Source organism: Sarcophilus harrisii, chromosome 4, assembly GCF_902635505.1.
Source record: "Sarcophilus harrisii chromosome 4, mSarHar1.11, whole genome shotgun sequence".
Classification (NCBI taxonomy): Eukaryota; Metazoa; Chordata; class Mammalia; order Dasyuromorphia; family Dasyuridae; genus Sarcophilus; species Sarcophilus harrisii.
The window spans coordinates 228,417,044-228,443,907 of NC_045429.1; the positions used below are offsets into that span (position 1 = coordinate 228,417,044).

Here is a 26,864-nt window from a genome sequence, read left to right on the forward strand (position 1 = left end):
AAGGAAGGAAGGAAGGAAGGAAGGAAGGAGGAAGGGAGGGAGGGAGACTCTTAAATACAAAATATGAAAGATAAAAATAAAAGGAAAGGAGAAGAGAGGAGAGGAGGGGAAAGAAAAGGAGAGGAGAGAAGGGGAGAGAAGAAGAGAGGAGAGGAGAACAGAGGAGAACAGAAGAGAGGAGAGGAGGAGAGAGAAGGGGAGAGGAGGGGAGGGGAGAAGAGAAGAGAGAAAGGGAGAGGGGGAGAGAGGAGGGGAGAGGAGAGGAGGGGAGGGCAGAAGAGAGGAGGGGAAGGGAGAAGAGAGGAGAGAAGGGGAGAGGAGGAGAGAGGAGGGGAGAGGAGAGGAGACTCTGGGAAAGATGGTAAGAGGGTCTTAATCTAAGCTAATCAGCAACTAAGACCCTCAGTCCTGGCCCAGTATAAAAGCAAAACACTGGGGCAGCTTCCAGTCCCAGCTCAGAAGGCAAATTTTGGGAAACTAGGCTGTTTCCTGAATAGAACAGACAAAGCTACACCCTGAAAACACAAGGGGACCCTGTGATCAAAGCCAAGGCTGAGAGCCACACAGGGAGCTTAGGACATCACCCCCCTTACCTTAGGAGCAGAGCTTGACCTTAAAAGTTAAAAAAAAAAAATTGGAAAAAGAAAAGGAAATAAAATAAGCAAGAAACAGAAAAGAACCTTGATCATAGAAAGCTACTATGGTGACAAGGTAGACCAAAATACCAATTCAGATGAGGACAAAATGTCCACAGAGGAAATCTCAAAAAGTGATAGAAGAATTGCACGTTTAACTTATATTGGATTGTTTATTGTCTAGGAGAAGGGGAAAGGAGAAAGAAAAATTTGGAACACAAGCTTTTCCAAAAGTAAATATTGAAAACTATCTTTGCATGTATTTAAAAAATCTATTTTTTATTATTTTAAAAAATCTCAAAAATCATTTTTTGTTTCCATAGAAGTGCTGAATAGTAATTTTTTTGGCCCACTTCCAAATCGATAACCAGAATAGTTGGACCACTTCACAACTACACTAACAGCATAATATTGTACCTGTTTGCCCACAGCTCCTTCTATATCACCTTGTTCTATATTTTGTTTTCCTTGCCTGGTGTAAGATGAAATTTCAGGATTGAACTTCTCTTATTAGTGATCGATAGCAGCTTGTCCTTTTGTCATTTGTAGTTTGCAATTTTTTGCAAACTGTTATCTTTTAACAACTTTATCTATTGGGAAATGGCTATTAGTACCCTACCTTTTCATCAATTTCATATATATATATATATATATATATATATATATATATATATATATATTGAACAGACTATCAATGACATAAGATAGAAAAAAGTTCCCATACTACCATTTCTCTTCAAATTCTGTCTAAATTTATTATATTCACACAACATGTTTTTAAACATAACTAGGTAGATAGATGGTATAGTGGATAGAACACTGGATCTCCAATCAGAAAGACCTGAGTCCAAATGTAATCTCAAACATTTAATATCTGTGTGAAAAGAGGCAAGCTACTTGATTTTTACCTGTTTCCTCATCCGTAAAATGGGGGCAAAAGTAGCACTTATTTTCCAGGTTATGAGCATTGTAAAAGATTTAGTACAATGCTAGTACATGATAAGTGCTGTATGTTAGTTATTAGTTAAATTTTATATTTTTATCTTTTATGATCTTTCTCTTAAGAACTTTCCCTCTAGCAATAGTTGTGGAGCATATCCCAGCTTGTCTGATTTTTATGTTATAACCTTTTATATTCATATCACAGTCATTTTGAATTTATTGGCTACTTCATATAAGATGTTTGAACCTAATTTCTGCTATACTGATTTCTAGTCTTCCAAGAAATTCTTGTGCGCCCCCCCCCCAAAAAAAAGGAGTCCTTTTCTCAGTCACTTCAGTTCTTGGGTTTACCAAACCCTAGGTTACTCTTGCAAATTGTTTCTTATCATTTGCTCATGTCCTTCTATTCTATTTTTCAACATGTACTAAATAACTTTGAGGACAGGCATTTAGTAAATATCTGATGAATCAGCTGTCAAGAAAATGGAATGCATATGCAGATGGTTTGGTGCCAAGGTTATCTGGTTATTTTTTGTTTTTGATTTTTTTGAAGATGATCACTTTCCTAGTAGGGCACGTAGTCAACTTTATTATAAAGAAACTCTGGACTAAGCATTTATTGGTCTGTCCATTTGGGGTTTTCTTGGCAAAAATTTTGGAGTGGTTTGCCATTTCCTTCTATAGCTCCTTTTATAAATGAGGAAACTGAGGCAGATGGGGTTAAGTGACTTGCCCTGAGTCATACAGCTAATATATCTGAAGTCAGATTTTAACTAAGGACTCAGGTCCTACATTTTACCCACTGTGCCACCTTGATGCCAGGAAAGGACCATAGAAATCCAAGAAACCATCAAATCCAGCCCCTTTATATTCCAGAAGAGAAAATGAGATATAAAGAGAAATAAAAAGACTGTCTAAGTGAATGAATTTGCAATTGTCTGAGGCAGAATTTGAACCCTGGTCTCCCTAACTTTAAATACAGTTCCCTATCTATTGTTCAACCCTGCCTCTCTGAAATACTTACCTTCCTTCCAGATGCAACTCTGATTCCAGTTCACAGAACAGAACTACTTTCTGATTTTCATCCTGTGTGTTTGGGAAGATCCTTCCCCTGTCTATGGAATACTGACCCCACACCACCATCCCTAATCCTGGGTCTATGCCCAGAATCTCATAAAAGGCTGTTTCCTCTATATTGCCTTTCAAAAAGGGGCAAGGAGCCAGGGCAGGCATTTTTATTCTTACATTTTCCACTAGATAACACATCCTTCCCTACCCCCATCCCTCTCAGTACCACAATGTGGGGGAAAGGTAGATTTCCCTGTCTGTATTTCCTGGGAAGCCTTCCTTGGCTCTTCCAAAGGCATGTGAGGGAGCGTATTTCAAATCAGCAACAACAGGAACATTAGTAACCACAGTGTTACTAACCTAATGGAAGACTGTATGCATGTGAGTGACTAATAAACAGTTTGAGATGATGATGAAAACATTAGAAAAAGCAGCTTTTCATCAAACTTAAAATATATGCTCTGCCAAAATGATTTGTTTCAGGATGACAGCTGTCCCCTTGATTACCGTCTGCCTGACTACTACCCAATTCCACTTATCATCAACTTGTCACTTTGCCTGCATCTATCCAATTTCAGTTTAAAGAGATCTCTCCTTCTTCGCTGCAAATGTAGCTGTTTACTCATTTCCTAGTTCTGCCACAATCTATACTAGGAAATGAGTCCCCCTGGAGATGGCTTTCCTTGAAGGCAGCTTGTTGCTCTCAATCACAGAGTGACAAGGAAGGGCTCCATCTTTTCCATTCATTCACTGTCTACAGTTGTGTTGTAGTCATCTTGTCTGATATACGTGTATATCTTCTAAGATTGTTTGCACGACCTATCCACAGCTTGAATGGAAAAACCTGTCAGTTTTTTCCCCCATTTCTATGATGGGATAATAATGATAAATATTTATTAGGTATTTCAAAAAATATGAGAATGGCAGTTCAAAATTCAATTTCTTTTGATTCCAAGAATGTCTTGAAAATTGGAAATAATGCCTTTATTATCATTTTTGCTACTGGCATTGATCAGGGAGTGGTGGGAAGGAGTAAATGGTCCCTGGGTATCTTGACATTATAGATGAATGAAAGATAGGCAAATGGGTTAGGATGACCCAGGTGGCCTCAAATTATATGGCATTCAGGCCTGAGTTATAAAAGAGACACTTTCTGGACTGAGCAAAACTGGGATTTGCTTTTTTTTTTTTCTTTTTTTTGAATCTAGCTAATCTAGTGCTACTGATTAATATTGAAGCCTTGATGATGTCAGTGACACACAATATGAAACAAGCTGACAGGAAGGATAGCAAGAGAGTTTGAAAACCTGAACCCACGTGTTGAAGAAAATTAAAAGGAACTGGTTTATGTACATTTAAATTTGACAGCTTTGAAACGTGAGCTGATGAAAGGGGAAAAAAAGAAGTCAAAAAATCAAGCAGAGACCTAAAAACAGGGTTGTTCACTGGCATCACAAAACTTAAATAATTCAATTAAATTCGATTCAGCCAACATTTATTGAGGAACTTTCAGGGTGCTGTGAACACAAAGAAAAAAAAAAAATCCAAATCTATGTAACTTCAGTTAGAAGAGTTCAGATGACAATTACAGTAGCTACCCTACCTCTTACCTCACCAAGATTATAATAAACTTGTTAATCTTTTATGTTAGGGGAACTCTCATTTTAGGTAGATCCCTCAGAATACCATCACCAAGATTTTCTGAATTATTCTAGCTTCCTATACACTGTGATAAAGAACAAAATCAAAATAAAATTTCCTTCCCAACCTCCACATCCTTCTGGTTATTTGATCAGGAGAATGGGTAAACAGTGATTAGTGACATGACATTTCCCCAGACACAGGGAGTCAATATCTCAGGAATTCTAGAGGAAATTAGGTTTCTATTCTGCTGTCCTGCATTTTATTAATGGTGTCTGAATCTGACCTATTAAACATATTCCTTAAGAAAAACAAACAAACACTGTGATTGGGCATATAAGCACTAAATGATTAATGAGTGGGAACAAATGTTTTATAAAATAATGTAAAAACCAGAGGACTGAAGTCCAATTCTAGGAAACAAGATATACAGACATCTGTCACATGCTATAGACACACATGTATTACTTGTTTACATAGGAGAAAAGGCAGATCTCAAATCTTTTTTTTGTTGTTTTGTTTTAAAGAAGAAAACTTGCTACAAACAACTACAGCAAGAAATAAACCCAGAGCATTTTATCTTGGCAGTTGTACTAAAGAATTACAGTCCATAATATATTTATTTCCCCACCTCTTCTACTAGAAGCATTGATTGAAGAAGAAAAGATTCCGTCAAAACACATGGTACAAGCTTTTAGAGATATTTATCTTTCTATTGCAAATTCAATTTTGAAGGTTAGTATAGAATTTTCACTTGTATTACCCAAGTGATGAATGTTTCCATCTTGTGTTTCCTGAAGTTCTTTTTGTATGGGGGTGCGGGGGGTGGGAAACTGCATGTGGAGGATTTTAGTTTTAATTCAGAGTCAAATAACTTTCATATATTTTCCTGTTGTTTTTATAGTATTCAAACCAACAATAATTGGGCACTTTAAGGTTTGTAAAATATTTTACCTGTTATCTCATCTGAACCCACAACATCTATGGAAGGTAGATGCTATTATTATGCACACTTTATAAATAAGGAAACTTAGGCTAAGTACCTTGCCCAGGATCATACAACTAATAGGTACTGAGGCAGAATTTGAACCCATCATCTTCATTCCAAAACTCAACAGTACCACCTAACTGTGCCCACATTTCTCAGGTCATTCAAGGCACCTTCAAGGCAACTAAGTCAGTAAGTGGTAGCACTAGTTCTGACTTGAATCTTTACAGTAACTATAACAATCATATGAACTATGGAATCACAAGTCTAATCTCCTCACAAAAAATGTACAAGGCACTGAAGATACAAAGACAAAACAGAAAATAATCTTATAATAGTAGTAATAATGAAAATTATAAAGAAAATGGCTAACATTTATATAGTGCTTTATGGTCTGGAATATAATAGAAATTAGCTGATAGATCTTACATAAATGTCTCATATCTATATAGATTTGATAACTAAATATAGATATATCTCTACCTATCATCCTATTTGATCTTCATAACAGCCCTATTAGGTAATTGCAATTATAATCTCTATTTTATAAATAATGAAAGATAAATGAAGCTGATACAGGTTAAGTGAGTCACTTGGGGGTCACAAAACTCGTATCTGCAGCAGAATTTGAATTCAAGTCTTCCTGACTCCCATGTCCAGCATTCTACTACTGTGTAACAATATAAAAATAAAATATCTTTGCTCAATTTTATCACTAAAAAGTAATATTATGTGTGTATATATGTGTATATGTTTTGTAAGTCCCAACATTTTAAAGCCAATGAGTTTTCAAATACCAGTGTCTTAAAAATTGGCTATTAAAAATATTGACCCTTAAGCAATAAACTGGGAAAACATTTACAATCAAACATTCTGATAAAGGCCTCATTTCTAAAATAGAGAATTGACTCTAATTTATAAGAAATCAAGCCATTTTTCAATTGATAAATGGTCAAAGTATATAAACATACAATTTTTAGATGAAGAAATAGAAACTATTTCTAGCCATGTGAAAAGATGCTCCAAATCATTATCAGAGAAATGCAAATTAAGACAACTCTGAGATACCACTACACACTTGTCAGATTGGCTATGATGACAGGAAAAGATAATGCTGAATGTTGGAGGGGATGTGGGAAAACTGGGACACTGATACATTGTTGATGGAAGTGTGAATACATTCAACCATTCTGGAGAGCAATTTGGAACTATGCTCAAAAATTTATCAAACTGTGCATACCCTTTGATTCAGCAATGCTACTACTGGGCTTATATCCCAAAGAGATCTTAAAGAAAGGAAAGGGACCTGCATGTGCAAAAATATTTGTGGCAGCCCTCTTTGGAAGGGCAAAAAAACTGGAAATTGAGTGGATGCCCATCAATTGGAGAATGGCGAATAAGTTGTGGTATATGAATGCTATAGAATATTATTGTTCTATAAGAAATGACCCAGGAGGATGATTTCAGAAAGGCCTGGAGAGACTTACATGAACTGATGCTGAACGAAATGAGCAGGACCAGGAGGTCATTATATGTGATGACTGCGTTAGCACCCTGGATACCTTAGAATCAGCCAGAGTCAGGATAAGCAAAAGTCCTTGGTGTTTATTCTTGGTCTTCAGAGGTAGGAGTGAATTGGATAGACGCAGAATCTCCACGACCTTTTCTCTGTCTCCCGCTGAAAAGTGACTCTGGCTAGTCTTACTCCACCCCTTAATCCCTCCTACAATTCTCTGTATACACCAATTATCGAGCCAGTACAGAATAGTGGGAAGGACCATTTTCCAAGCATATGCTAATAGAGTATTGTCCAATCGGTAGTTAGCCTTAAGTGCTCAGTTGTCTGACCTCAGTGCATAAACACAAGAGTTTCAGCCCTTTACAATTATATACTTCAACAACAATACTATGTTGTTAAGGGACAGGTCAATTCCCCGAGAGCCTCTACAGCTGTGGATTATAACATCGGAAGGGTTTGCAATGCAGCCTTTGCTGACAAGTATAGCGGACTAGGAATGAGATAAAGTGGAGACAGAGGAAAAAGGAGAGAAGTCAGACAACGCAACGGCCTCTCAGTCAGAGAGGTCAGAGAACAACGGCCTCTCAGTCTCCTTGCATCATTCTCTCACAAGAAGAGATCCATTCTGGGTTGTTTCTCCAGCAGCCACTGTTAGGTGGCTCCCATATATTTCAGCAGCTTTCCTGTGTATTCCAACATATGGCGCCTTAACGTGGGGTATAAAGAAGCACAAGAATTACAAGAAGAACCTGAGCTGTTCATGAGAAGGATCCTTCCAGAGTTAAGGAAGAGCCCAAGTTAGATTTTTTTAGTCAAGGTAATTAAATGGGCTAATACATTAAAGGACCGAGCCAGGAGACTGATGAGAGATTTTAATGCCTGTTTTGACAACAGTCCTTTTCTCTAATGGAAAGTTTGCCTCGATCAACACCTGCTACAACCATACAGAAGTGATAGTGCTCTTGCATTCCTCAGTATGCGGACCATGCTCTGGGAGGGAAATAACAGCACAAACAAACAACAACAACAAAAAACAAACAAACAAACAAACAAACAGGGAATTGTTAAAGGGCAGGTCAATTTTCTGAGAGCCTCCATAGCTGTGTATCATAACATCTAAAGGAGTTGCAAAGTAGCCTTTGCTGGGAATGAGATAAACTGGAGGCAGAGGGAAAAGGAGAGAGGTCAGACAACGCAATGGCCTCTCAGTCAGAGAGATCAGAGAACAACGGTTTCTCAGTCTCCTTGTATCATTCTCTCACAAGAAGAGATCCATTCTGGGTTGGATTTCCAGCAGCCACTGGCATGTGTCTCCCGTGTATTTCAGCAGCTCTCCTGTGTATTCCAACACTATATGATGATCAATTCTGATGGACATGGCTCTCTTCAACAATGAGATGAATCAAATCAGTTCCATTTTTCAATAATGAAGAGAACCAGCTGTACCCAGTGAAAAACTATGGGAAATGAGTATGAGCCACAACATAGCATTTCCACTCCCTTTGTTTTTGTCCGCTTGCATTTTTTATTTCCTTCTCAGGTTATTTTTACCTTATTTCTAAGTCTGATTTTTCTTATGCAACAAAATAACTGTATGGATATGTATACATATATTGTATTTAATATATACTTTAACATATTTAACACATATGGGTCTACCTGCCATTTAGGGGTGAGGGTGGAGGAAAGGAGGGGGAAAAGTTGGAACAGATTTGGCAAGGGTCAATGCTGAAAAATTACCCATGTATATATATATATATATCTTGTAAATAAAAAGCTATTAAAAAATTAAAAAAAATAAAAATAAAAATATTGACCTTTTAGGTCAATAGGTTCCATAGAGAATATAACTTCTAATTTCATATTCCTGATATAAACCAACCAGTGATTAACTAATATACTAAAGCATGCTGCTTGCATGAGGTATTTTGTGTAATGTTTAAAGACTATCATTCAGTTAATTATTGAATTAAGTTATTTAAATTTCCAATGGCTTAACACAAGAGGTTCTTAACTATTTCTGACATGGCTACACTAGCAGTCTAGTAAAACATTTGGACCTTTTCTAAGAATCATGTCTTAACATGCATAAATTCATAGGAATATATACATAAAATATAAAGGAAACCAATGCAATTTTCCCATTCAAATTCATAGGGCCCTGAAATCTACCTCAGATTAAGAATTCCTGCTTTAAGCGAATAACCTTCTTCATGGTTTTTTAATGTATAAGAACGCTATTTTGCCTATTTGTGAATCTTCCTGCTGTTACATGCACAGCATGCATGTGGGCATGTAGCAAAGGTGCATAGACACACTTCTAGTTTATACAAAGATTTTCTTTCGCTGAAATTCAATAGCAGCAAATCAATTTGTAATTCTAATGACTTGGATTTCTAACAAAGAAATGAAAGCTTAAGCAAAGGCCTTAGTCTGTCTTTCAAGATACACTGACAACTTTCTAAGTACCTTTGTTTGCACTTAGAGCACTAAAAATTAACATTATTTACAAATAACATAAATTATTAGAGGCAGAATGATTGAAGATAGAATGCTGGGCTTGGAGTCAAAGAGTAGGGTTGAAATTCTGCCTCTGAAATTTACTGGTCCTGTAAAACAAAGTTTTTTTACTTTTAATATGCCACCGGCATTTCTCTATAACTTAAGCTATGGACCAATTGGAATATGAGTTGGGGAAACTGAGTTACCAACATATCAGGATCCTTGTTATACTGAAATATATTTTTTTAGTCAATAAAAGAAATTTCCTTTACATACTTTTAAAGCAATCTTAACACTGTTTCTTCTGATTTGTAATTAGAAAATACATACTCAAATCCTCATTTCAAAGTAGCAACAACAATTCTAAACGATCTTGTTATCCTGAATTTTATAATCTTTTTTGAAAAATTGGAAAAACTGGACCATAGTATTGATTACATTTGTCTTAGTAGTTTTGGTATCTTCTTATATTATTAATAATATTATGAGAATTTTTTTATTCCCTTTTATTGAATTTTATGTGATTACTGCTGAATCATTTGGCTAACAAACTTATTCCTGTTCTTATTAAACTCATCTGGCTAAAATCTAATTCATGGATAACAGTAATAAACGAAGACTTTTTTTATATTCCTAAGATAAGAAACCAAAAGAAGAGGATGAAGGGAATAAAGCAATTACAAAAAATTTCAAAACCTGACAAGTAATTTAGCTAACTCAAATCTTTGAACAATTTCCCTGATGCTGAACCTTTGGTTATTTTTGTTACATGTAAATTTCTCCCTTCAATTAGTCCATTAAGACCTCTTTAGAATGTAGCCTTAATAGTTTTGGAAATGTAGGATTTTGTAAATTAAGCATTTAAACCTGTAACTTTGTCTCTTTACTAACTTCTTAGTTTGTTCAACCTTAATTGAAGCATGAGATAAAGAACATTTGACTATGTCTCTTGTGATCTTTATGGCATAAAAGGCCATGGAGAATCTATGTTTAAAAAAATAAATTAACCCAAACTATTTCTCTGATATAATTTTTCTCTATAATGTCTTTGTCAGAAACTTCATTCTTTGCTCAGTGTTATTTTTCTGAATTCTGAAACAATGCTGAAGCATAATAAAACTTCTAATTACTCCTATAATTTCTAAATTTAATAATTCTATTTAGCACCTATCATACAAATTGAATGAAGAATTATTTTTCCTCTAACAGCAGTAGCTTTTTGGTTAGTTCCTTCCTCTTCTTTAATTTGGACACAGTAAAAACATGACAGTCTTAAAATTTCCCCAACCTCCTTCTCCTGCTTCCAAGATTCATTCCCATTAAAACACATGGTCACTAATATTGTTTCATTTTTTTGTTTGTTATCTCTAGCACCCAACACATAATAACTAGTATCTAACTGGTATTTATACAGTACTTTAAGGCTGGAGAAACAGTTTACATGCTTATTCATTTAAGCCTTACAAGCACTCCATGAGGTACATGCTAATATTATTTCCATTTTACAGATGAGGAAAGTGTGTCAAAGAGACTAAATGATTTGTATATATAACTAGTAAGTCATACAGCTAAGAAGTGTCTAAGGCAGGATTCAAATTCTAATCTTCCTGACTTATCACTGTGCCTTCAAAGCTGCCTTAATGTATTTACTTGTTGACTGGTAAGATCATAAGATCATATAGAGGTGAAAAGGATATTTAATAATCATCTGATCCAATCTCCTCATTTTGCAAATGAGGAAACTGAGACCCATGGGGTTAAGTGATTCGTGCAGTTAAACGGAGTTGTTTCCAATGCACCACAATACAATGAAAAAATGTAATGGACCAATATTAACTGGAATTGAGTGATGGAATGAATTTCAGGTATTGTTACCTTTAAAGTGACATGTTGAACAAGAGGTACTGCTTATCTCCATACAAGCTAAGATTTCTTTTTTTTCTCTGCTACCCAGATATGTAAAGATGTATGCTTTCATCAGTCTAGGAATTCCCTCTGCTTCTACAGATCAAAATCCCTAATGACTTATATATTATATACTTAGAGAAATCCTAGGAATTGCCTTAGGAATGTATAGATTAATAATACATCCAGTCTCATTTAGTAGTATCAGGCCAAAGTCTAAGCCCAGAATTTTATCCTCTACTTTTAACTCACCAACTATGAAGCATCTATGTGCTCGGGCAGGCAAGGATTCACTAATCTAAAACAAAGGAGCTGACACAATTGCTGCTGCTTTGTGCTGTATTGATTGATGGTTTTCTATCTGACAAACTTTTTTTCCCCAGAGTCCTATTCAATGGGTACTCCTTTTATTACATTGGTTATAAGACAGAGTCTTTAGTATTTAGGCTGCTACATGCATGTGAACAGCTGAAATACGGCAGACAAGTATACTTAAGCAAGAAGTTTTGTTTTGTAAAGAAAATCATACAAAGGTGGTATAGATGTGGAAAATTGTTGGCAGGGGAACACCCCAATTTCAGTAAATGCTTTAAAGCGATTCACATACATTCTTTTGCTGTTAGATTTACAACCAGGTATGCAACTTATTTTATGAGCAGATAAACAAAACTAAAGACAAAAACAGTAAGAGGAGCTACAAAGCAATATGGAGAGTGACAGCAAAATGAAAAACACTTGTAAAAAAAAAAGTAAAAACAGAGTTTGTTGTTTTCTCTAAAGGGAATATATAGTCAGTTTACCTTGCTATATTTTTAAGGTCTTAAAAAAAGAAAATGTTAAACTATAGATGTCACACTGGAATTTTTTTATTCTAAAAAATTCTGAAAACTGTTTTGGAATCAAAGATAATTCTTGTCTATTTTGATATCTGATATATTATAACACTTAAAACCTGAAAAAAACAAAAATTTCCTTCCCTAAATAATTTATACTATAAAACCTTCTGGCAGCAACAAAAGACTCTGATTAAAAGTCACAGAATTTGATTTTTGCCCTAAAACCATTTCCAATAGGAACTCACAAGAGAACGACTGACCTAACATTTAAAGTTTGTAACTGTAGTTCCCATAATCATAATTCCTCCCCAAACTTGGTTTTTAAGACAATGGCCACCACAATCCCATAATAATTAAAGTATTTCATACACATCAAAGTTGTATCAAAAGATTTCTCTTTCTTTAAGAGACAGCTCAAGTGCCCCTTCCTTGATGAAGACTTCATTGATTTCTTCATTAAAGCGGGTTCATTTATTTCTCACATTTCTTATAGTACTTTATCTAGCTTTATCCTACTTCTGCCCTTAAAAGTATCTACCTTTATAAAAATATTTATAAATGTATTTTATTCCTGTATTGGACTATAAAGTCCTTCAGGTCAGGGACCATTCACATTTAGATTAGCCTTTTGTGTATAGTATGTGCTTTAAAAAAAAAAAAAAAGTATTAAATTTAATTGAAATAAATGAAAGAAGGTCATTATGAGTATGTCATTCGGTAGTTTGATTAGGCCTGGACAATGAAATAAATAACTATTGCATAGACACAATGTTCAGGTAATATGCAGTACCCTAAAACAGTATAGTCATCCATTGGTCCTAATATAAATAACATACTTCCAAAATTAATTATTCACTGGAATTAATGCACTGCCTGCTCTATCTACTTTTATTATTTAACTGACAAAGCAAAGGATGGATGTTGCATGTCAAATGAATTCAGAAAAACAAACACTCATTTATCATAAAGATGAAAGATTTACAATGGGAAATTAGGAATTCATAAGGGAAACAGCCAATCTGGGGCACTGCTTTTTTCAGGATATATGTCACTGGTCTCATTATTCCAAGAACCCAAACTCACCCTTATCCTTCAAGTTCAACTTTGTTGTTGTTTGCAAAGTTTAATGAAATGGAATATGTATTAAATTCTATCACATACAATAGAAATCTCTTCATAATAGTTTCAAAATTGCAGCACAGGGCTCATATATTCAATCAATACTCAATTACACAAAATTCCTGGACAAGCCCTTGGAATTCACAGTAATAGGATCTGACCTTCACCCTACTCATTGCCAAACAACCAATGACATGCAAGCTGCCTAACTAACTTTTTCTTTGGATCTATCCAAAGTCTCTTGTTTTTATGAAATAGATCAAGTCTCTTGTTTTTATGAAATAGAAATGAATACTGTATTTTTTTTTTTTTTTTTTTTTTTGGTTAAAGTGTTGGACTACAAATATCTGGTCTGAGTTTTTGTTTTAATTTTCACAATGAAATGCTTCCCCATTGAATAAATTGTTCAGGTAAATAGATTTGTGGACATTTCAGCTGTTCTTTCAATTTTATATAAACTGCTGAAATTCTGTGTTAGTTCTCTGGGCCTAATAGCTCAGATATTGTTGTACATGTAGATGTGAGTATGTGTATATGTGTGTGTCTGTATGCAGATCAAGGAGTTTTTCAAGGGTGCTCTGAGATGTCTTATGCAAAGAACATACCAAAGTCCCATATTTAGCTATCACATACTATAAAAATACAAATTGTTTACACTAAGAACACTTAAGATGCAGAAAAGCACATCTGTCTAAATGGGAGAATCACCTAACAAAGTTTATAGTTATAGTGGGAGGGAAAGGATACTGTATGCCATAAAGTAATTCTGTTGCAAATGCATAGTCTGCAAATTTATCCTTGAAGGCAGGATTAGTAGGAAAACTGTATTTATCTGCATTAAGTTGAAATGTTTAAATTTTTAAAAGATTAAAGTTAGCATAGGGCCCAGGAGAAGCAAGGTTAAAGGAAAGGTTACATAGAAAGAAATATTCACTTATGCAGAGGTATTAGTATCATTTAATATTACTCATCAGTGGGTACACAAAATATATCTAGCCAAGAGCTCCCTTTTCAAAAAATATAATCCTTTTACAAGAAACAATAAGTAGCTATTGGGAAGGGGTACACTAAAAATATATATGTGTGGGATATACATATAGATATATATGTGTGTATATATACATATATGCACATACATACATATAATATATCTCTGTAGTCACAAAACTTTCAGATGTAACTCAAACATTTTCTTATTAAGTTTTGATTAAATTAGTGCATGGCCTTCACAATTTAAAATATCTCTGTCAAGCATCTTATGGCATTTAAGTGGAAAATTTTTCTAAGGAGAAAGAAAAAAACAAACAAACCCAGATACTTTCCAAAATATCATTAGAGTTTTCAATACTCTAGGAAGATTTTCCTCAATTCAAGTCACTTATATGTTTCACTTATGTTTGAAGAGCTCCTATAATAGTAAGTAGGCTGTAACATCAAGTTATATTTATGTGGTATTTACAAATAGCAGAAATATCATCATTCCTAGTTATGAGACATTTTTCTTCATCACCCTGCTTGTTCTAAGCATCACTTTCCCCTGCCCCCTTTTCTGGCTCAAGACATGCAAATTCCTAATAAACTAATTTCAAGAACATGATCTGGGCAGCATTAGCTTAAAGGAAAGCATGTCTAACTAACATGGGTATATACTGCAATAGCATAGGGATACTACAATTATCATCTAGTGACTACCATCCACTTAACTTTGAAACTATAAAGCAAGACTATGAGTACCCAGTAAAAGACTCCCCAAAGACAGCTCATCAACTGTAGGTAAATCAGAAAATAAGGAACAATCCACCATATGACCAATTTGATTTATAGATTTTTGTAATGCCCAGTGGTCCCACATCTTTGGAAAGCATTTCTTCAGTGGCAAGCAAAGTGCTGATGTTGCAAGTAGCTTTTATCACAGTGATCTATTAGGTAAGCGGCTGTTTGCTGAACACCTCACTTGCTCTTCCAAATGTACTTCTGTCTTCATAGTTTCCTTTCCACTCTTAGGGCTCTGCCTAGATGTGATAAGAAAGAAAACATAGAGAACCATGATTTGTCATATTCTATGAAATGCAAAACAATATTTTTCCATATCCAACCCACTATTTTTTCTCTGTGACACTGGCAACAACTTTTCATGGAAGGAAATGTTGCCTTGAACAAAAAAATCAATAAGAACTTATTTAGTGCTTACTGTGTGCCAGGCAATGTGCCTATAGAGACAAAAATGAAACAGTTTCTGACCTCAAGGAGCTTATATTCTATAAACTAATTCATGAGGTAAAATTTGAGTTTTGTAACCAAGAGGAAAGAAAAGAAAAACAGAGTAGAAACATAATAACAATTCAATTCAATTCCACAAACTGTAATTCAGTAAACTCAGTGAGATAAAATTAACCTATCTCAAATGCTTAATCCCAGTTCATGTTTTCCTATCAATGAGTAATACTACAGAGAAGGCAAGCCTTAGTGTTATAGAATAATGACATATAGCTGTGTGACCCCTAGGCAAGTGACAAACTCTCAGTGGCTCAAACATCTAAGATTCCAAGATACAGATGAGTTACTGATTTGTATCAGTACAGGAAGTGTCTAAAGCAGGAAAGGGCTCCAGGTGAAAAGAATGAAATTAAGGTCCAGATCCAAAGAAAAAAAAGTACTAGGTACTATCTATGAAACCAAAAACAATTCAATACACTCCCTCAAAGAGCTTATATATCCTATTGGGAAACATAGAAAAATGTTTGTCCTCATTAAATGTGCCATCCCTATGTTCCATGATACAAATCCTTTCCAGAGATTTTTCTTCATAGATGTTAATGTATCTGCAGGGCCTCAAACTACAATAGGACCTCCCATAGTACCTTACTTTATGAACCATCTATTAATCCATGTGTTCTGGTTAATGGTATCCAAACCTGAAGCAGGATTTTAATGAGAAGGCAATTTTTGGAGAAGGAACTTCTTTCTTATTTAAGTCTGGATGTCAAAGTCTACTTAAATAAATAAGATATAGGTCAGTTTTTTTTTTGTTGTTTCTTTTTTTTTTTTTTTTTTTCATTTACCTTTCATTGGAGATGTAAAAATTTCTCTCCTACTGAAAGACTTGGAAAGTGAAAATTAGGTACTTTTTGTGGCTTTAACACTTAGTGACAAGGTTACACAGACTGCTAGGAAAGGAGACATTTTTAGAACCACTTGACAGATATCCAAGCTTAATGGAATAAATATATTTCATCACTCCTATAAAAATAAATTTCCATTAATTCTCTTTTCTATTTGGCTTTCATAAAGAAGCAGAAAATAATGTTCTGGAAAATTTTTGTCACCTAAATATATATATATATATATAACCTTACATAAATCTACAACAAACGAGATTTTTAAAAGCAAATGTAAAGGGAAAGAAGACAAGTTTTCTATAAGGTATCAATAATACTAAAAAAAATTAACAATTGTACTGAATTTAAAAGAAAATTTAAAAAAAAACTGGCAGGCTGAATGTGTGTTTTACTGTGCACTACTCATTCATTGTTCTACTACCCAACTTCAGATCACTTACTAATTCTAATTTTATATGCAAATGAAATTGTGTAATTTTGTTTTTGTTTTTTTCATCATTTTAATTTACTGATCACAATTACAGCAATTATGACAATTATAATGGCACCTCCACCATCATTTCTTATTGGTGAGTATTTTCTGGAATTTCCATTTTGAGGAAGGGCCTAGATCTTGCCATTCTTCATCCTCAATTTATCACTTCAACCACCATTTATCACTTTGCTTCTGAGTCAATATCATCTACCACTGCCTTGCCAGTTCCTTTTTAAATATTGTCTCACCCATAAAAAGGTAAGGTCCTTGAAAACTGGCGCTGTTTTTCTTTTTGTTTACTTTGTATCCCCAAGGCTTAGCTGGTTGACTTGACTTAATAATATCCTCAGAATATAGAATATCAGGATTTGTAAAGGTGCTCTCAGCAATCACCTAGTCCAACTTTTGTTTTGTTGAAAGAATTCTGTCTACAAATTTTTTAACAGGTACTTAACAAGCTTATGTTTGACAAAACCAGGGAAGGAGAACTCAGGGCACATTTTACTACGGGATAGTTCTAAGTAAGAAGGTTTTCCTTAGGTCAAGTGAAAATATGATTCTCTACCCCTTTCATCCATTGTTCTTCTTTCTATCCTCTGTGACCAAACAGAACAAGCTATAACTCCTTTTCAAGATAGCCTTCAAGTACTTGGAAGATATTTATAGTGTTCTCCCTTACAATTGTCTTTCACATTGTAAGAGGCAACAAAGTTCAACTCTAATATTTGTTTCAAATTGGACCTTGCTAAAAGAAACTAATGTCTGATTAACACATTATACCCAACCAAAAAAATCTGCTCAACTTCATGTTCAGTTTGTTTTGATTTATTTGATGTTACTGCCTGATAGCCTCATTATTCAATTCAACAAATATTTATCTCAGGCCTACATGGGCATGAACAATATGAGGTTAGAATGTTTTGTGCCTCTAATTTATCACTAAGGCAGGAGTTTAAGACAAGGCTTCTTGCTCCTGGGGTGGTGCCATGAGCAGTTGATTGAGCTAACCTAAGGCAAAGAATTAAAGCTGGCAATAGTGGCAGGGACAGAAGTCAGTTAAGTTTGGGCAGATACACTTCTGCAAAGTGAGTTTCTGTCTTAATTTATGAAAGCTTAAATCAATAAGTGAATTTCTATAAAGGAAAGAATGTCCTTATTTGGAGATGCAAATAATTAGACACTTCAAAGTTCTACTGTCAGCATGATACATGAAAATCACTGGAGTAGAGTTGCTACTCTAACCACTAACCAGGCCAGTTTTGACAGAAATCCAAGGTCTGGCCTAAGTCCCTATGGTCAAAATGGCCCAAAATGAATCACAGCACTCAATTCAGAAAAGGCAATAAAGTCAATTCTCTCATTTTACAGTTAAGGAAATCAAGGTCTGAAGAGGTTAAATGACTTTAGATCATAGAACCATAGAGTTAGAAGGGACTTCGGAAAGTCATCACTTTCATTTTACAGATGAAGTTGATGTAAGATTATAAATCTAGAGCTCAGAGGAACTTCAGAGGTCATATAATTTCATTTCAGAGACCAATCATTTCATTTTACAGATGAAAAAACTAAGACCCCCCAGAGAGTAATTCATCCAAAGTCACAGGGATAGTAAATATCAAAGTTGGGATTTGAATCTAGGTCTTCTGAATCTAGAACCAGTGTTCTTTCTAGAGCAACATACAAAATCTAAAAGGAGTGCCCCTAGGTTAATGATTAATGGAAACTCCCTTTTGTAAAGTGCTTGTAAAGTACATAGTGTCTTATTTACTTAACTTTAAAGATGAGGTGCAAAAAGATTCAGTGACATGCTCATATCAAAAAGCCAGTTAAGTCATTTAGGAAAAGATAGGACTCCAGGTGCTTCCGAGTGCATACTCAGTGCCCTTTCCATTATTCCACACTACCTCCCAATAAATATTGAAGGTATTGTATATTCCTGATCAGGGGGATGAGGGAAACAAACCAGTATTTATTAAGCTCCTTCTCTGTGCTTCACACCATGCTAAGAACTTTACAGACATTATTTCATTGGATCTTCACAACAACTCTGGAAGTAGTTATTATCTCCACTTTACAGTTGAAGAAATTGAAGCAGAAGTTATGGTGATAGCTAGTTAGTGTCTAAGCCTGGATTTTAACTCAAATAGTTCTAACTTCAGGCTCAGTGTTCTATATGCTGCACCACCTAACTACCTCAGCTACAGGGCAGAAAGACAGTGCCAGGGAGGTTAATTTTCTGTGTTATCTGTGCTTTCATAGATCTCTGTATGAACTAAATGAATTGGATTGAAATATTTTTGTAAAAGAACTTTCTTCCCCTCCACAATATCCACTCACTGATCTTCAGTAGATTCCTATTCCTTTCAGGACAAAATACTATTCTATAAGGTCAGCATTTAAAACCCTTCACAATTTGACCCCAGGCTCCCTTTGGCTACATTTCACATGACTCCCTTCCACATTTCAGTCCATGTACTAGAAAAACTGGCCCAGATTCTGTTTTTCTCATCTGTGTGCCTTTGTTAGCACCATCCCCTAGCACTGTCTCTTCTTACCCTCTTAACATCATTAGGGCCTTCAAACTCACCTTAGGTGCCACCTTCTAAAGGGCATCCTTTTCTGATGCCCCTAATAGTTACTGCTCTCTCTCTTCTCCAATTATTTTTTATTTGTATGTATACACAGTATTTCCTCTAGTACAAAGATCTTCAAACTCTTTGGTAAATATCAGTAAAAAATTCTGAGCATGTACCACTAATATATGTATATTTGTTTATTATATATGTGTGTGCTACCGTGCTAACATGTTCATTATAATATGTATACAGAAATAGAAATATTTAAAGGATGTGATAAAGTTTAAATAAATAATATTCTAGAATTTTTGAAAAATATATTGGCTAGGGACTGGACATAATGATTTTATTTGTGAAAAAAAAAAAAAAACCTCCCAGATTTGTGAAACTTCCTGTCACTGAAGATTGGCAATCTCTTTGTAACTTAAGAATCTCAGATTCTAATGAGGGAGTTTGGTTTTTATTCTTATTTTGTTTTGCCCAATGGGGGTGTATGAGGAGGTGGGAGACAGAGAAAGAGAGAACTTTTTTTTAATCAGAAAATATTTTACTTAAAAATATTTATATTCCTAAGAAACATTCCTAGTGTATTGAGAGTTTAAGAAATTTGTTCAGAATCACAGAGTTTGCATACATCAGGAATCCAGGCTCTCCCAGCTGCAAGGCTAGTTCTCTATCCATAGGAGGTAGTTAATAAATGTTCACTAAATCAGATCACTGAATTGAAGTTTTCATTTTCTTTTCTTAATGTTTTACAAAGTGTTACAGGAAGCAATTCTAAAACTCCACAAGTAAATATGTTTGAGGGTTGTAACTTTCAGACAGGTAGGTGCCTCTGCATACATGAAAAGAGAAATCAGTGTCACTTCCAATTGGCTGCATTTTATCTTAATTACCTTGCAATGGGCTTGATTAATGAGTCATACTAAAGTTTCCAAAGAAGCCAATTCTGTCAATTTTGTTGATTCATGGAATCGTTTTGATCCCATCTCCACTCAGTGTATCTTAGAATACAATACACTTATTCCAACTTAGTATAATAATGATTTATTCTATTGTCTCTTATTGCCTAGAAATTACTACTATGAAATGATTTCCAAATGGAAGACAAAAGGAAAAATTTAAAATGAAAATCACTTAATATAAAAATGATCAGTTATGTAGGAAGAAAAGGTGATTTTTTTTTCTGAAGACAAGATGTACATCCTTTATGTAAGAATAAAGTATGATATAGTATTTATTAATTCTCGGGATCATGAATAGTTCACTCAAAAAATAAAGATTCATGTCATTATCGGAACTATTTCATATGCCAGATTGGAAAATGTCACAAAATACGATGGTTGAAATTTCAAAGAAGTAAAATAGTCATATTTCTTTTTCCTTTACCTACTCAAACTTCTGTTGGCCTAAAATAGTGTTTAATATTATGGTCATAAGTTAAAACACCAATATAAATTTCCAATTTCTTCTAATTTGCTAGGTAATTATTGACAACAATGTATCTGATATTCAATTTCTTGTAAATAGCCTTTATATTTTCTAAGTAATTACACATTCCTTTTATCTTTGGGGAAAAGGAAAACCAAGAATAATAAGTGCTCATAACCTTATGATAGAACTTAATGAGCAACGAGAGTCACTGGACCCATTTATCTTTGTGTCCTGTATATTCTCTTTTTAAAAATTTTTTTTTTATTTTTGCATTTCATTTTTTTCTTTTCTTTTCTTTTTTATTTATTTAATAGCCTTTTATTTACAGGTTATATGTATGGGTAACTTTACAGCATTGACAATTGCCAAACTTCTTGTTCCAATTTTTCCCCTCTTACCCCTCCACCCCCTCCCCCAGATGTCAGGATGACCAGTAGATGTTAAATATGTTAAAATATAAATTAGATACACAATAAGTATCCATGACCAAACCGTTATTTTGCTGTACAAATAGAATCAGACTCTGAAATATTGTACAATTGGCTTGTGAAGGAAATCAAAAATGCAGGTGGGCAAAAATATAGGGATTGGGAATTCAATGTAATGGTTTTTAGTCATCTCCCAGAGTTCTTTTGCTGGGCGTAGCTGGTTCAGTTCATTACTGCTCCATTGGAAATGATTTGGTTGATCTCATTGCCGAGGATGCCACGTCCATCAGAACTGGTCATTATCTAGTATTATTGCTGAAGTATATAATGATCTCTTGGCCCTGCTTGTTTCACTCAGCATCAGTTCGTGTAAGTCTCTCCAGGCCTTTCTGACATCATCCTGTTGGTCATTTCTAACAGAACAATAATATTCCATAATATTCATATACCACAATTTATTCAGCCATTCTCCAACTGATGGGCATCCACTCAGTTTCCAGTTTCTAGCCACTACAAAAAGGGCTGCCACAAACATTCATGCACATACAGGTCCCTTTCCCTACTTTATGATCTCTTTGGGATATAAGCCCAGTAGTATGTGTCCTGTATATTCTCAAAGGAAAACGTGATTATAACCTATAGATGACCTGCAACTTTGGGACAAGTGAATACTCAGGCAAAGAATTTGTGATAGGAAAAAAAAACCCTGCAAATTCTTACAAGAACAATTTTTGGAAGGTTCAGAAAAACGACAGGTCTAATTCAATGATCTAATATTTTTGAAGGAAAGATGGAAAATTCTTAATAATTAAATTTTATATTATTATAATTTAATCAATGACAAATAGGAAGAGTTTCAATGACAAATAGGAAGAGTTTCAAAAAACTTGGGAAGACTGAATTGATATAGAATAAAGTCTAAAGAACAATTTATATGGTGATCATAATAATGTGAAGGAAAATGACACAGGGTCTTTTAAGAATTGGGTCAGGAGCATCTTAATCACTGGGGACAATATTTTTTTTTCTTGATTTTCAGCTATATTCGGAGCAAGAAAAAAAAATCAACAAAGGATTGAACTACTATTCAAGATGGACAGGAAGGTGAAAAAGGATGACTAACTAAGCTAAATTATTCAAATCATATTTTGTTTCTCTTTTATTTTCTTCAAAGGCCTGGGAAGGAAAGAATAAAATTGGTGAGCAAAATACAGAAGCCCAAAATAAATGAGTATATTATTTGACAGTATCAAACTATCTTCATTAAATTCAAGTCATCAGGTCTGGATGAAGTACATCCTAGATTACTGAGTTGCCAAGAGTGGTTTTTGAAACATTTTAAAGAATAGGAAAAATGCTATAGATCTAGGGAAGGGCAAATATCCTTTAAAAAAAAAAAAAAAGAGAGAGAGGAGAAACAGGGACATGGAAACTATAAACAAGGAAGCTTGATCTTTATTCCCTGAAAAACTCTTTAAGACACTATTAAGAGGATAGTGTATGTATGAACACTTAAAAAAGAAGCAGTGATCACTAAAAGGAACATGGCTTCATCAATAACAGGTTATAACAGACTAACTTCCTTTCCCTTTTTGACAAAGAAGAAAAGATAACCCCAGTAAACCACATATCAAAAATATCAGTGTCACAGGAATGCAGGAAAAAGTTTCCCCAGATTTTATCAAAGCATTTAACAAAGTCTGAGATGAAAACAAGTGGACAAGGTGGAGCAATATGGACTAGTAATAGGATAGTTAGGCAAAAGGACTGAGGGAAGCTTCCTTTTGACACTGCCTGAAAAAACTTATTTCCCTTTCTCCAGACTCTTGTTGGATTCCTGTTCTCACTTTGAGAAGATGGAAAAGACAGAAGATATATCCAAAAAAAAAAAAAAAATGGTCCAAAAAATTCTTAACAAGCCAGAAAAATGAAGTTACTCTAATAAGATAAAATTAAATTGGAATAAATGTAAAATTTGAACTTAGGTTCAAAATAGCAAGTTTATAATCACTATAAAACAGTTCCTATGACAAAGATCTTGAGATGAAAGTGAAATACAAGTGGCATCATCAATGTGGCATGATAGTAAAAAATAAAATCTAATGTTTTCGTAGGCGGCATTAAGAGAACCTTAGTGTCCAGCATAAGGGAGGCAATGAGTCTTCATATTCTGCCCTAGTTAGGTTAATCATGTTGGGGCATATTTTAGCAAAGATGTAAAATAATAGAAATCATTCAAAAAAGAGTGACTAGGATCATGAAATGGTTTGGCTTTATGCCACACAAGGGCAGAAGAACTAGGGATAGCAGCTTATAAAAGCAACAGCTGGTGAGGAAAGGTGGGGAGGGAATGTGTTAGTTGTCTTAAGTTATCAAAAGTATTGAAATATAAAAAGGATAAACTTGTTCTGATTGCCTCCTAAAATTCATTCCCTCCCTCCCTCGCTCTCATCTTTAATCCTTCCTTCCTTAATGCAAAAAAAAAAAAAAAAAAAAAAAAAAAACATGCCCTGATCTGCATCATGTTTTTAAAAAATAAAACTCACTTGCTTCTAAAATCTCCATAAGCTATTATTGTTTTCTATTTCTCCTCCCTTTCAAAGCTAAAATCCTACAAAAAGTTTTCTTCTCTTGTTATCTCTATTTCCCCTTTTTTCATCCATCTTTCAATCCCTTACAACTTCACTACTCAACAGAAACTGGCCTCTCTTGAGATAATTTTTGTATTGCAAAGTCAGATAGCCTTTTCTCAATATTCACCCTATGTGATCTTTCTGATGCTTTTGATGCTGTTAACGCCCCTCTTCTAGAAACTCTCATATCTGGGTTTTTCTGACAATGTTCTCTCAGTTTTTGTTCTACACAACATAAACTGTTGAGTTTCCTTTGAGGTTCTTCATCCATATCATGTTCTCAAGCATCAATATGCTCCAAGGCTCAGTCTCAATATACTCTTTCACGGACCTCATTAGTTCCCATGGGTTTAATAAATCACCTCAAATGCAGATGACTCTTGTACCTCTATATCTAACCTGATTTCTTCTGAGCTCCAGACTTACACCATTGTCTGTCTTTTAGACATTTCTAATAGGATACCCTGCAGGGTCTCAAACTCAACATGTCAGAACAGAAATTAAAACAGAACCAACTCATTATCTTTCTCCCTCAAACTTAACTGAACTCCATTTCTGTTGAGACACATATTTTCAGTAACTTAGGTATACATTCTTGGAGTCATCTCTGACTTTTCACTTTCCCTTACCTCACATATCCAATCAGTTACCAGATCTTGTTTATTCTACCTCCATATTTCTTGTGTCTTTCTCTCTAGTCAAATGATCATTACCATAGTGCAGGCCTACAACATCTCTTACCAGAACTACTTCAATGACCTCGTAATTGCCATCTCTAGCTTAAATCTTTCCCCCATCTGATCTGTACTGGATATAGCTACCAATATGATTTTTCTTAATGCACAGGTTTGATCATGTCTCTCTCTCCTGCATACCTTTAAAAGCAAAGACAAACTTCTGTTTGGCATTTAAAACCCAATCTATCAAAGGATATGAACAGACAATTTTCAGATGATGAAATTGAAACTAATTCCACTCATATGAAAGAGTGTTCCAAATCACTATTGATCAGAGAAATGCAAATTAAGACAACTTTGAGATACCACTACACACCTGTCAGATTGGCTAAGATGACAGGAAAAAAATAATGATGAATGTTGGAGGGGATGCGGGAAAACTGGAACATTGATGCATTGTTAGTGGAATTGTGAATGAACCCAACAATTCTGGAGAGCAATCTGGAATTATGCCCAAAAAGTTATCAAACTGTGCATACCCTTTAATCCAGTGTGAAAGAGATACTAAAGAAGAGAAAGGGACCTGTATGTGCCAAAATGTTTGTGGCAGCCCTGTTTGTAGTGGCTAGAAACTAGAAACTGAATGGATGCCCATCAATTGGAGAATGGTTGGGTAAATTGTGGTATATGAATATTATGGAATATTATTGTTCTGTAAGAAATGACCAGCAGGATGAATACAGAGAGGCTTGGAGAGACTTATATGAACTGATGCTGAGTGAAATGAGCAGAACCAGGAGATCATTATATACTTCAACAACGATATTGTATGAGGATGTATTTTGATGGAAGTGGATTTCTTCGACAAAGAGAAGATCTAACTCAGTTTCAATTGATCAATGATGCACAGAATCAGCTACACCCAAAGAAAGAACACTGGGAAATGAATGTAAACTGTTTGCATTTTTGTTTTTGATTTTCTTCCCGGGTTATTTTTACCTTCTGAATCCAATTCTCCCTGTGCAACAAGAGAACTGTTTGGTTCTGCACACATATATTGTATGTAGGATATACTGATAAATTTATATATTTAACATGTATAGGACTGCTTGCCATCTGGGGGAGGGGAAAAGTCGGGAACAGAAGTGAATGCAAGGGATAATATTGTAAAAAATTACCCAGGCATGGGTTCTGTCAATAAAAAGTTATAATTATTTTTTTAAAAAGTCTCAAAAATGTTAAGACAAAATTGATTAAGGAATTTGGAAATCAGTCAAAAATAAAAATTAGGAAAATAGCGAATTTTACTAGCTTTTCTTTGGGAAAAAAAAACCAATCTAACTTTAATCTAACTTTTGAGCTTTTATATACATTATCCCTTCAAGTATTTTTTGTTCAGTCAAACTAGCCCACTTGATATTTTCCCTTATTGAAGGTCTTCAAGCATAAATTGAATGACTCATTAGTGATGTGGTAAAGAAATGTTTTGGTCAAATACAGGGTGCATTAGATAACATTAAGGTACTTTTCAGTTTTTATCAACCCACAACACACATTTTTAGTTCTTTGCAGATAAATTTGCATTCTTAAGATCCTTTTGTGAAAAATTTTATATAGATACTAGAATTTTAACAAGCACACAATTGTTCTATATTAAGAACACTTCCAAGAACTTTTAAAACGTGTATGTGTGGGCTTTGTTTTTGCTTAACACATATGTAGGGGAAACACCCACAACCATCTGGAGACTCAAATGATGAAAAACAAAACATCACTTTATACCAGAAGTATACGGATGGTACCTATTTTTAATTTGTATTCTTTATTTTTGTTTTCTTAAACTGGTTCTCCCTATCTCACCATGCTGTATAGACACTGGCTACTAATAGGCCCAGAGATGGTATTAACAGGAATGGTTTTGGAGTAGGGTTTATACTCAATCATTCCTGATGGTCTATCCATAGCTATCATTACATAACTGTTTTGAATGCATTTCTTATCAGTTAATCAGCTGAGAAAATGGAAACTGAGAGCAATGAGTTCACATGCTTCACCTGGACTTAGAAGGACAAATTCCAAAAGGGGATTAAGAAGATGTTTATTTACCTTTGATGGCAATCTTGCTTTCAGGCCTAAGAATGAAAAGACGGTATTGCTTTCCTTTGATTCAAAAAAGCTGTCATAATCCTAAAAAAATAAGGGAAAAAGAGAAAAGAAACAAAATCAAACAGTATTTTTAATGTCTTAGACACATAATCCCTTAAAGTCTATGTAAATAAAAACAAAACATATCTGTATCTACTTTTAGGGAAAGTCACAAATAATTTGTTGCTTTTATTCTACTTTGCTTTTAAATCCTCCTTTCTC

The 26,864-nt window shown here is 34.5% G+C and overlaps 1 protein-coding gene across 1 annotated transcript in view; it reads right to left on the bottom strand.

The window, feature by feature from the left end:
* Nucleotides 1-13,454: 13,454 nt before the first annotated feature.
* Nucleotides 13,455-26,864, bottom strand: part of SH3BGRL2 (SH3 domain binding glutamate rich protein like 2) — a 93,066-nt gene continuing 79,656 nt past the window's right edge. Inside the window, exons 3-4 of the mRNA XM_003769228.4 lie at nucleotides 26,604-26,684; nucleotides 13,455-15,167 (exon numbers count right to left, since the gene is read on the bottom strand). Of these exons, the coding sequence (XP_003769276.1) occupies nucleotides 15,156-15,167; nucleotides 26,604-26,684 (93 nt within the window). The 3' untranslated portion in view covers nucleotides 13,455-15,155. The remainder of the gene's footprint in view (nucleotides 15,168-26,603; nucleotides 26,685-26,864) is intronic.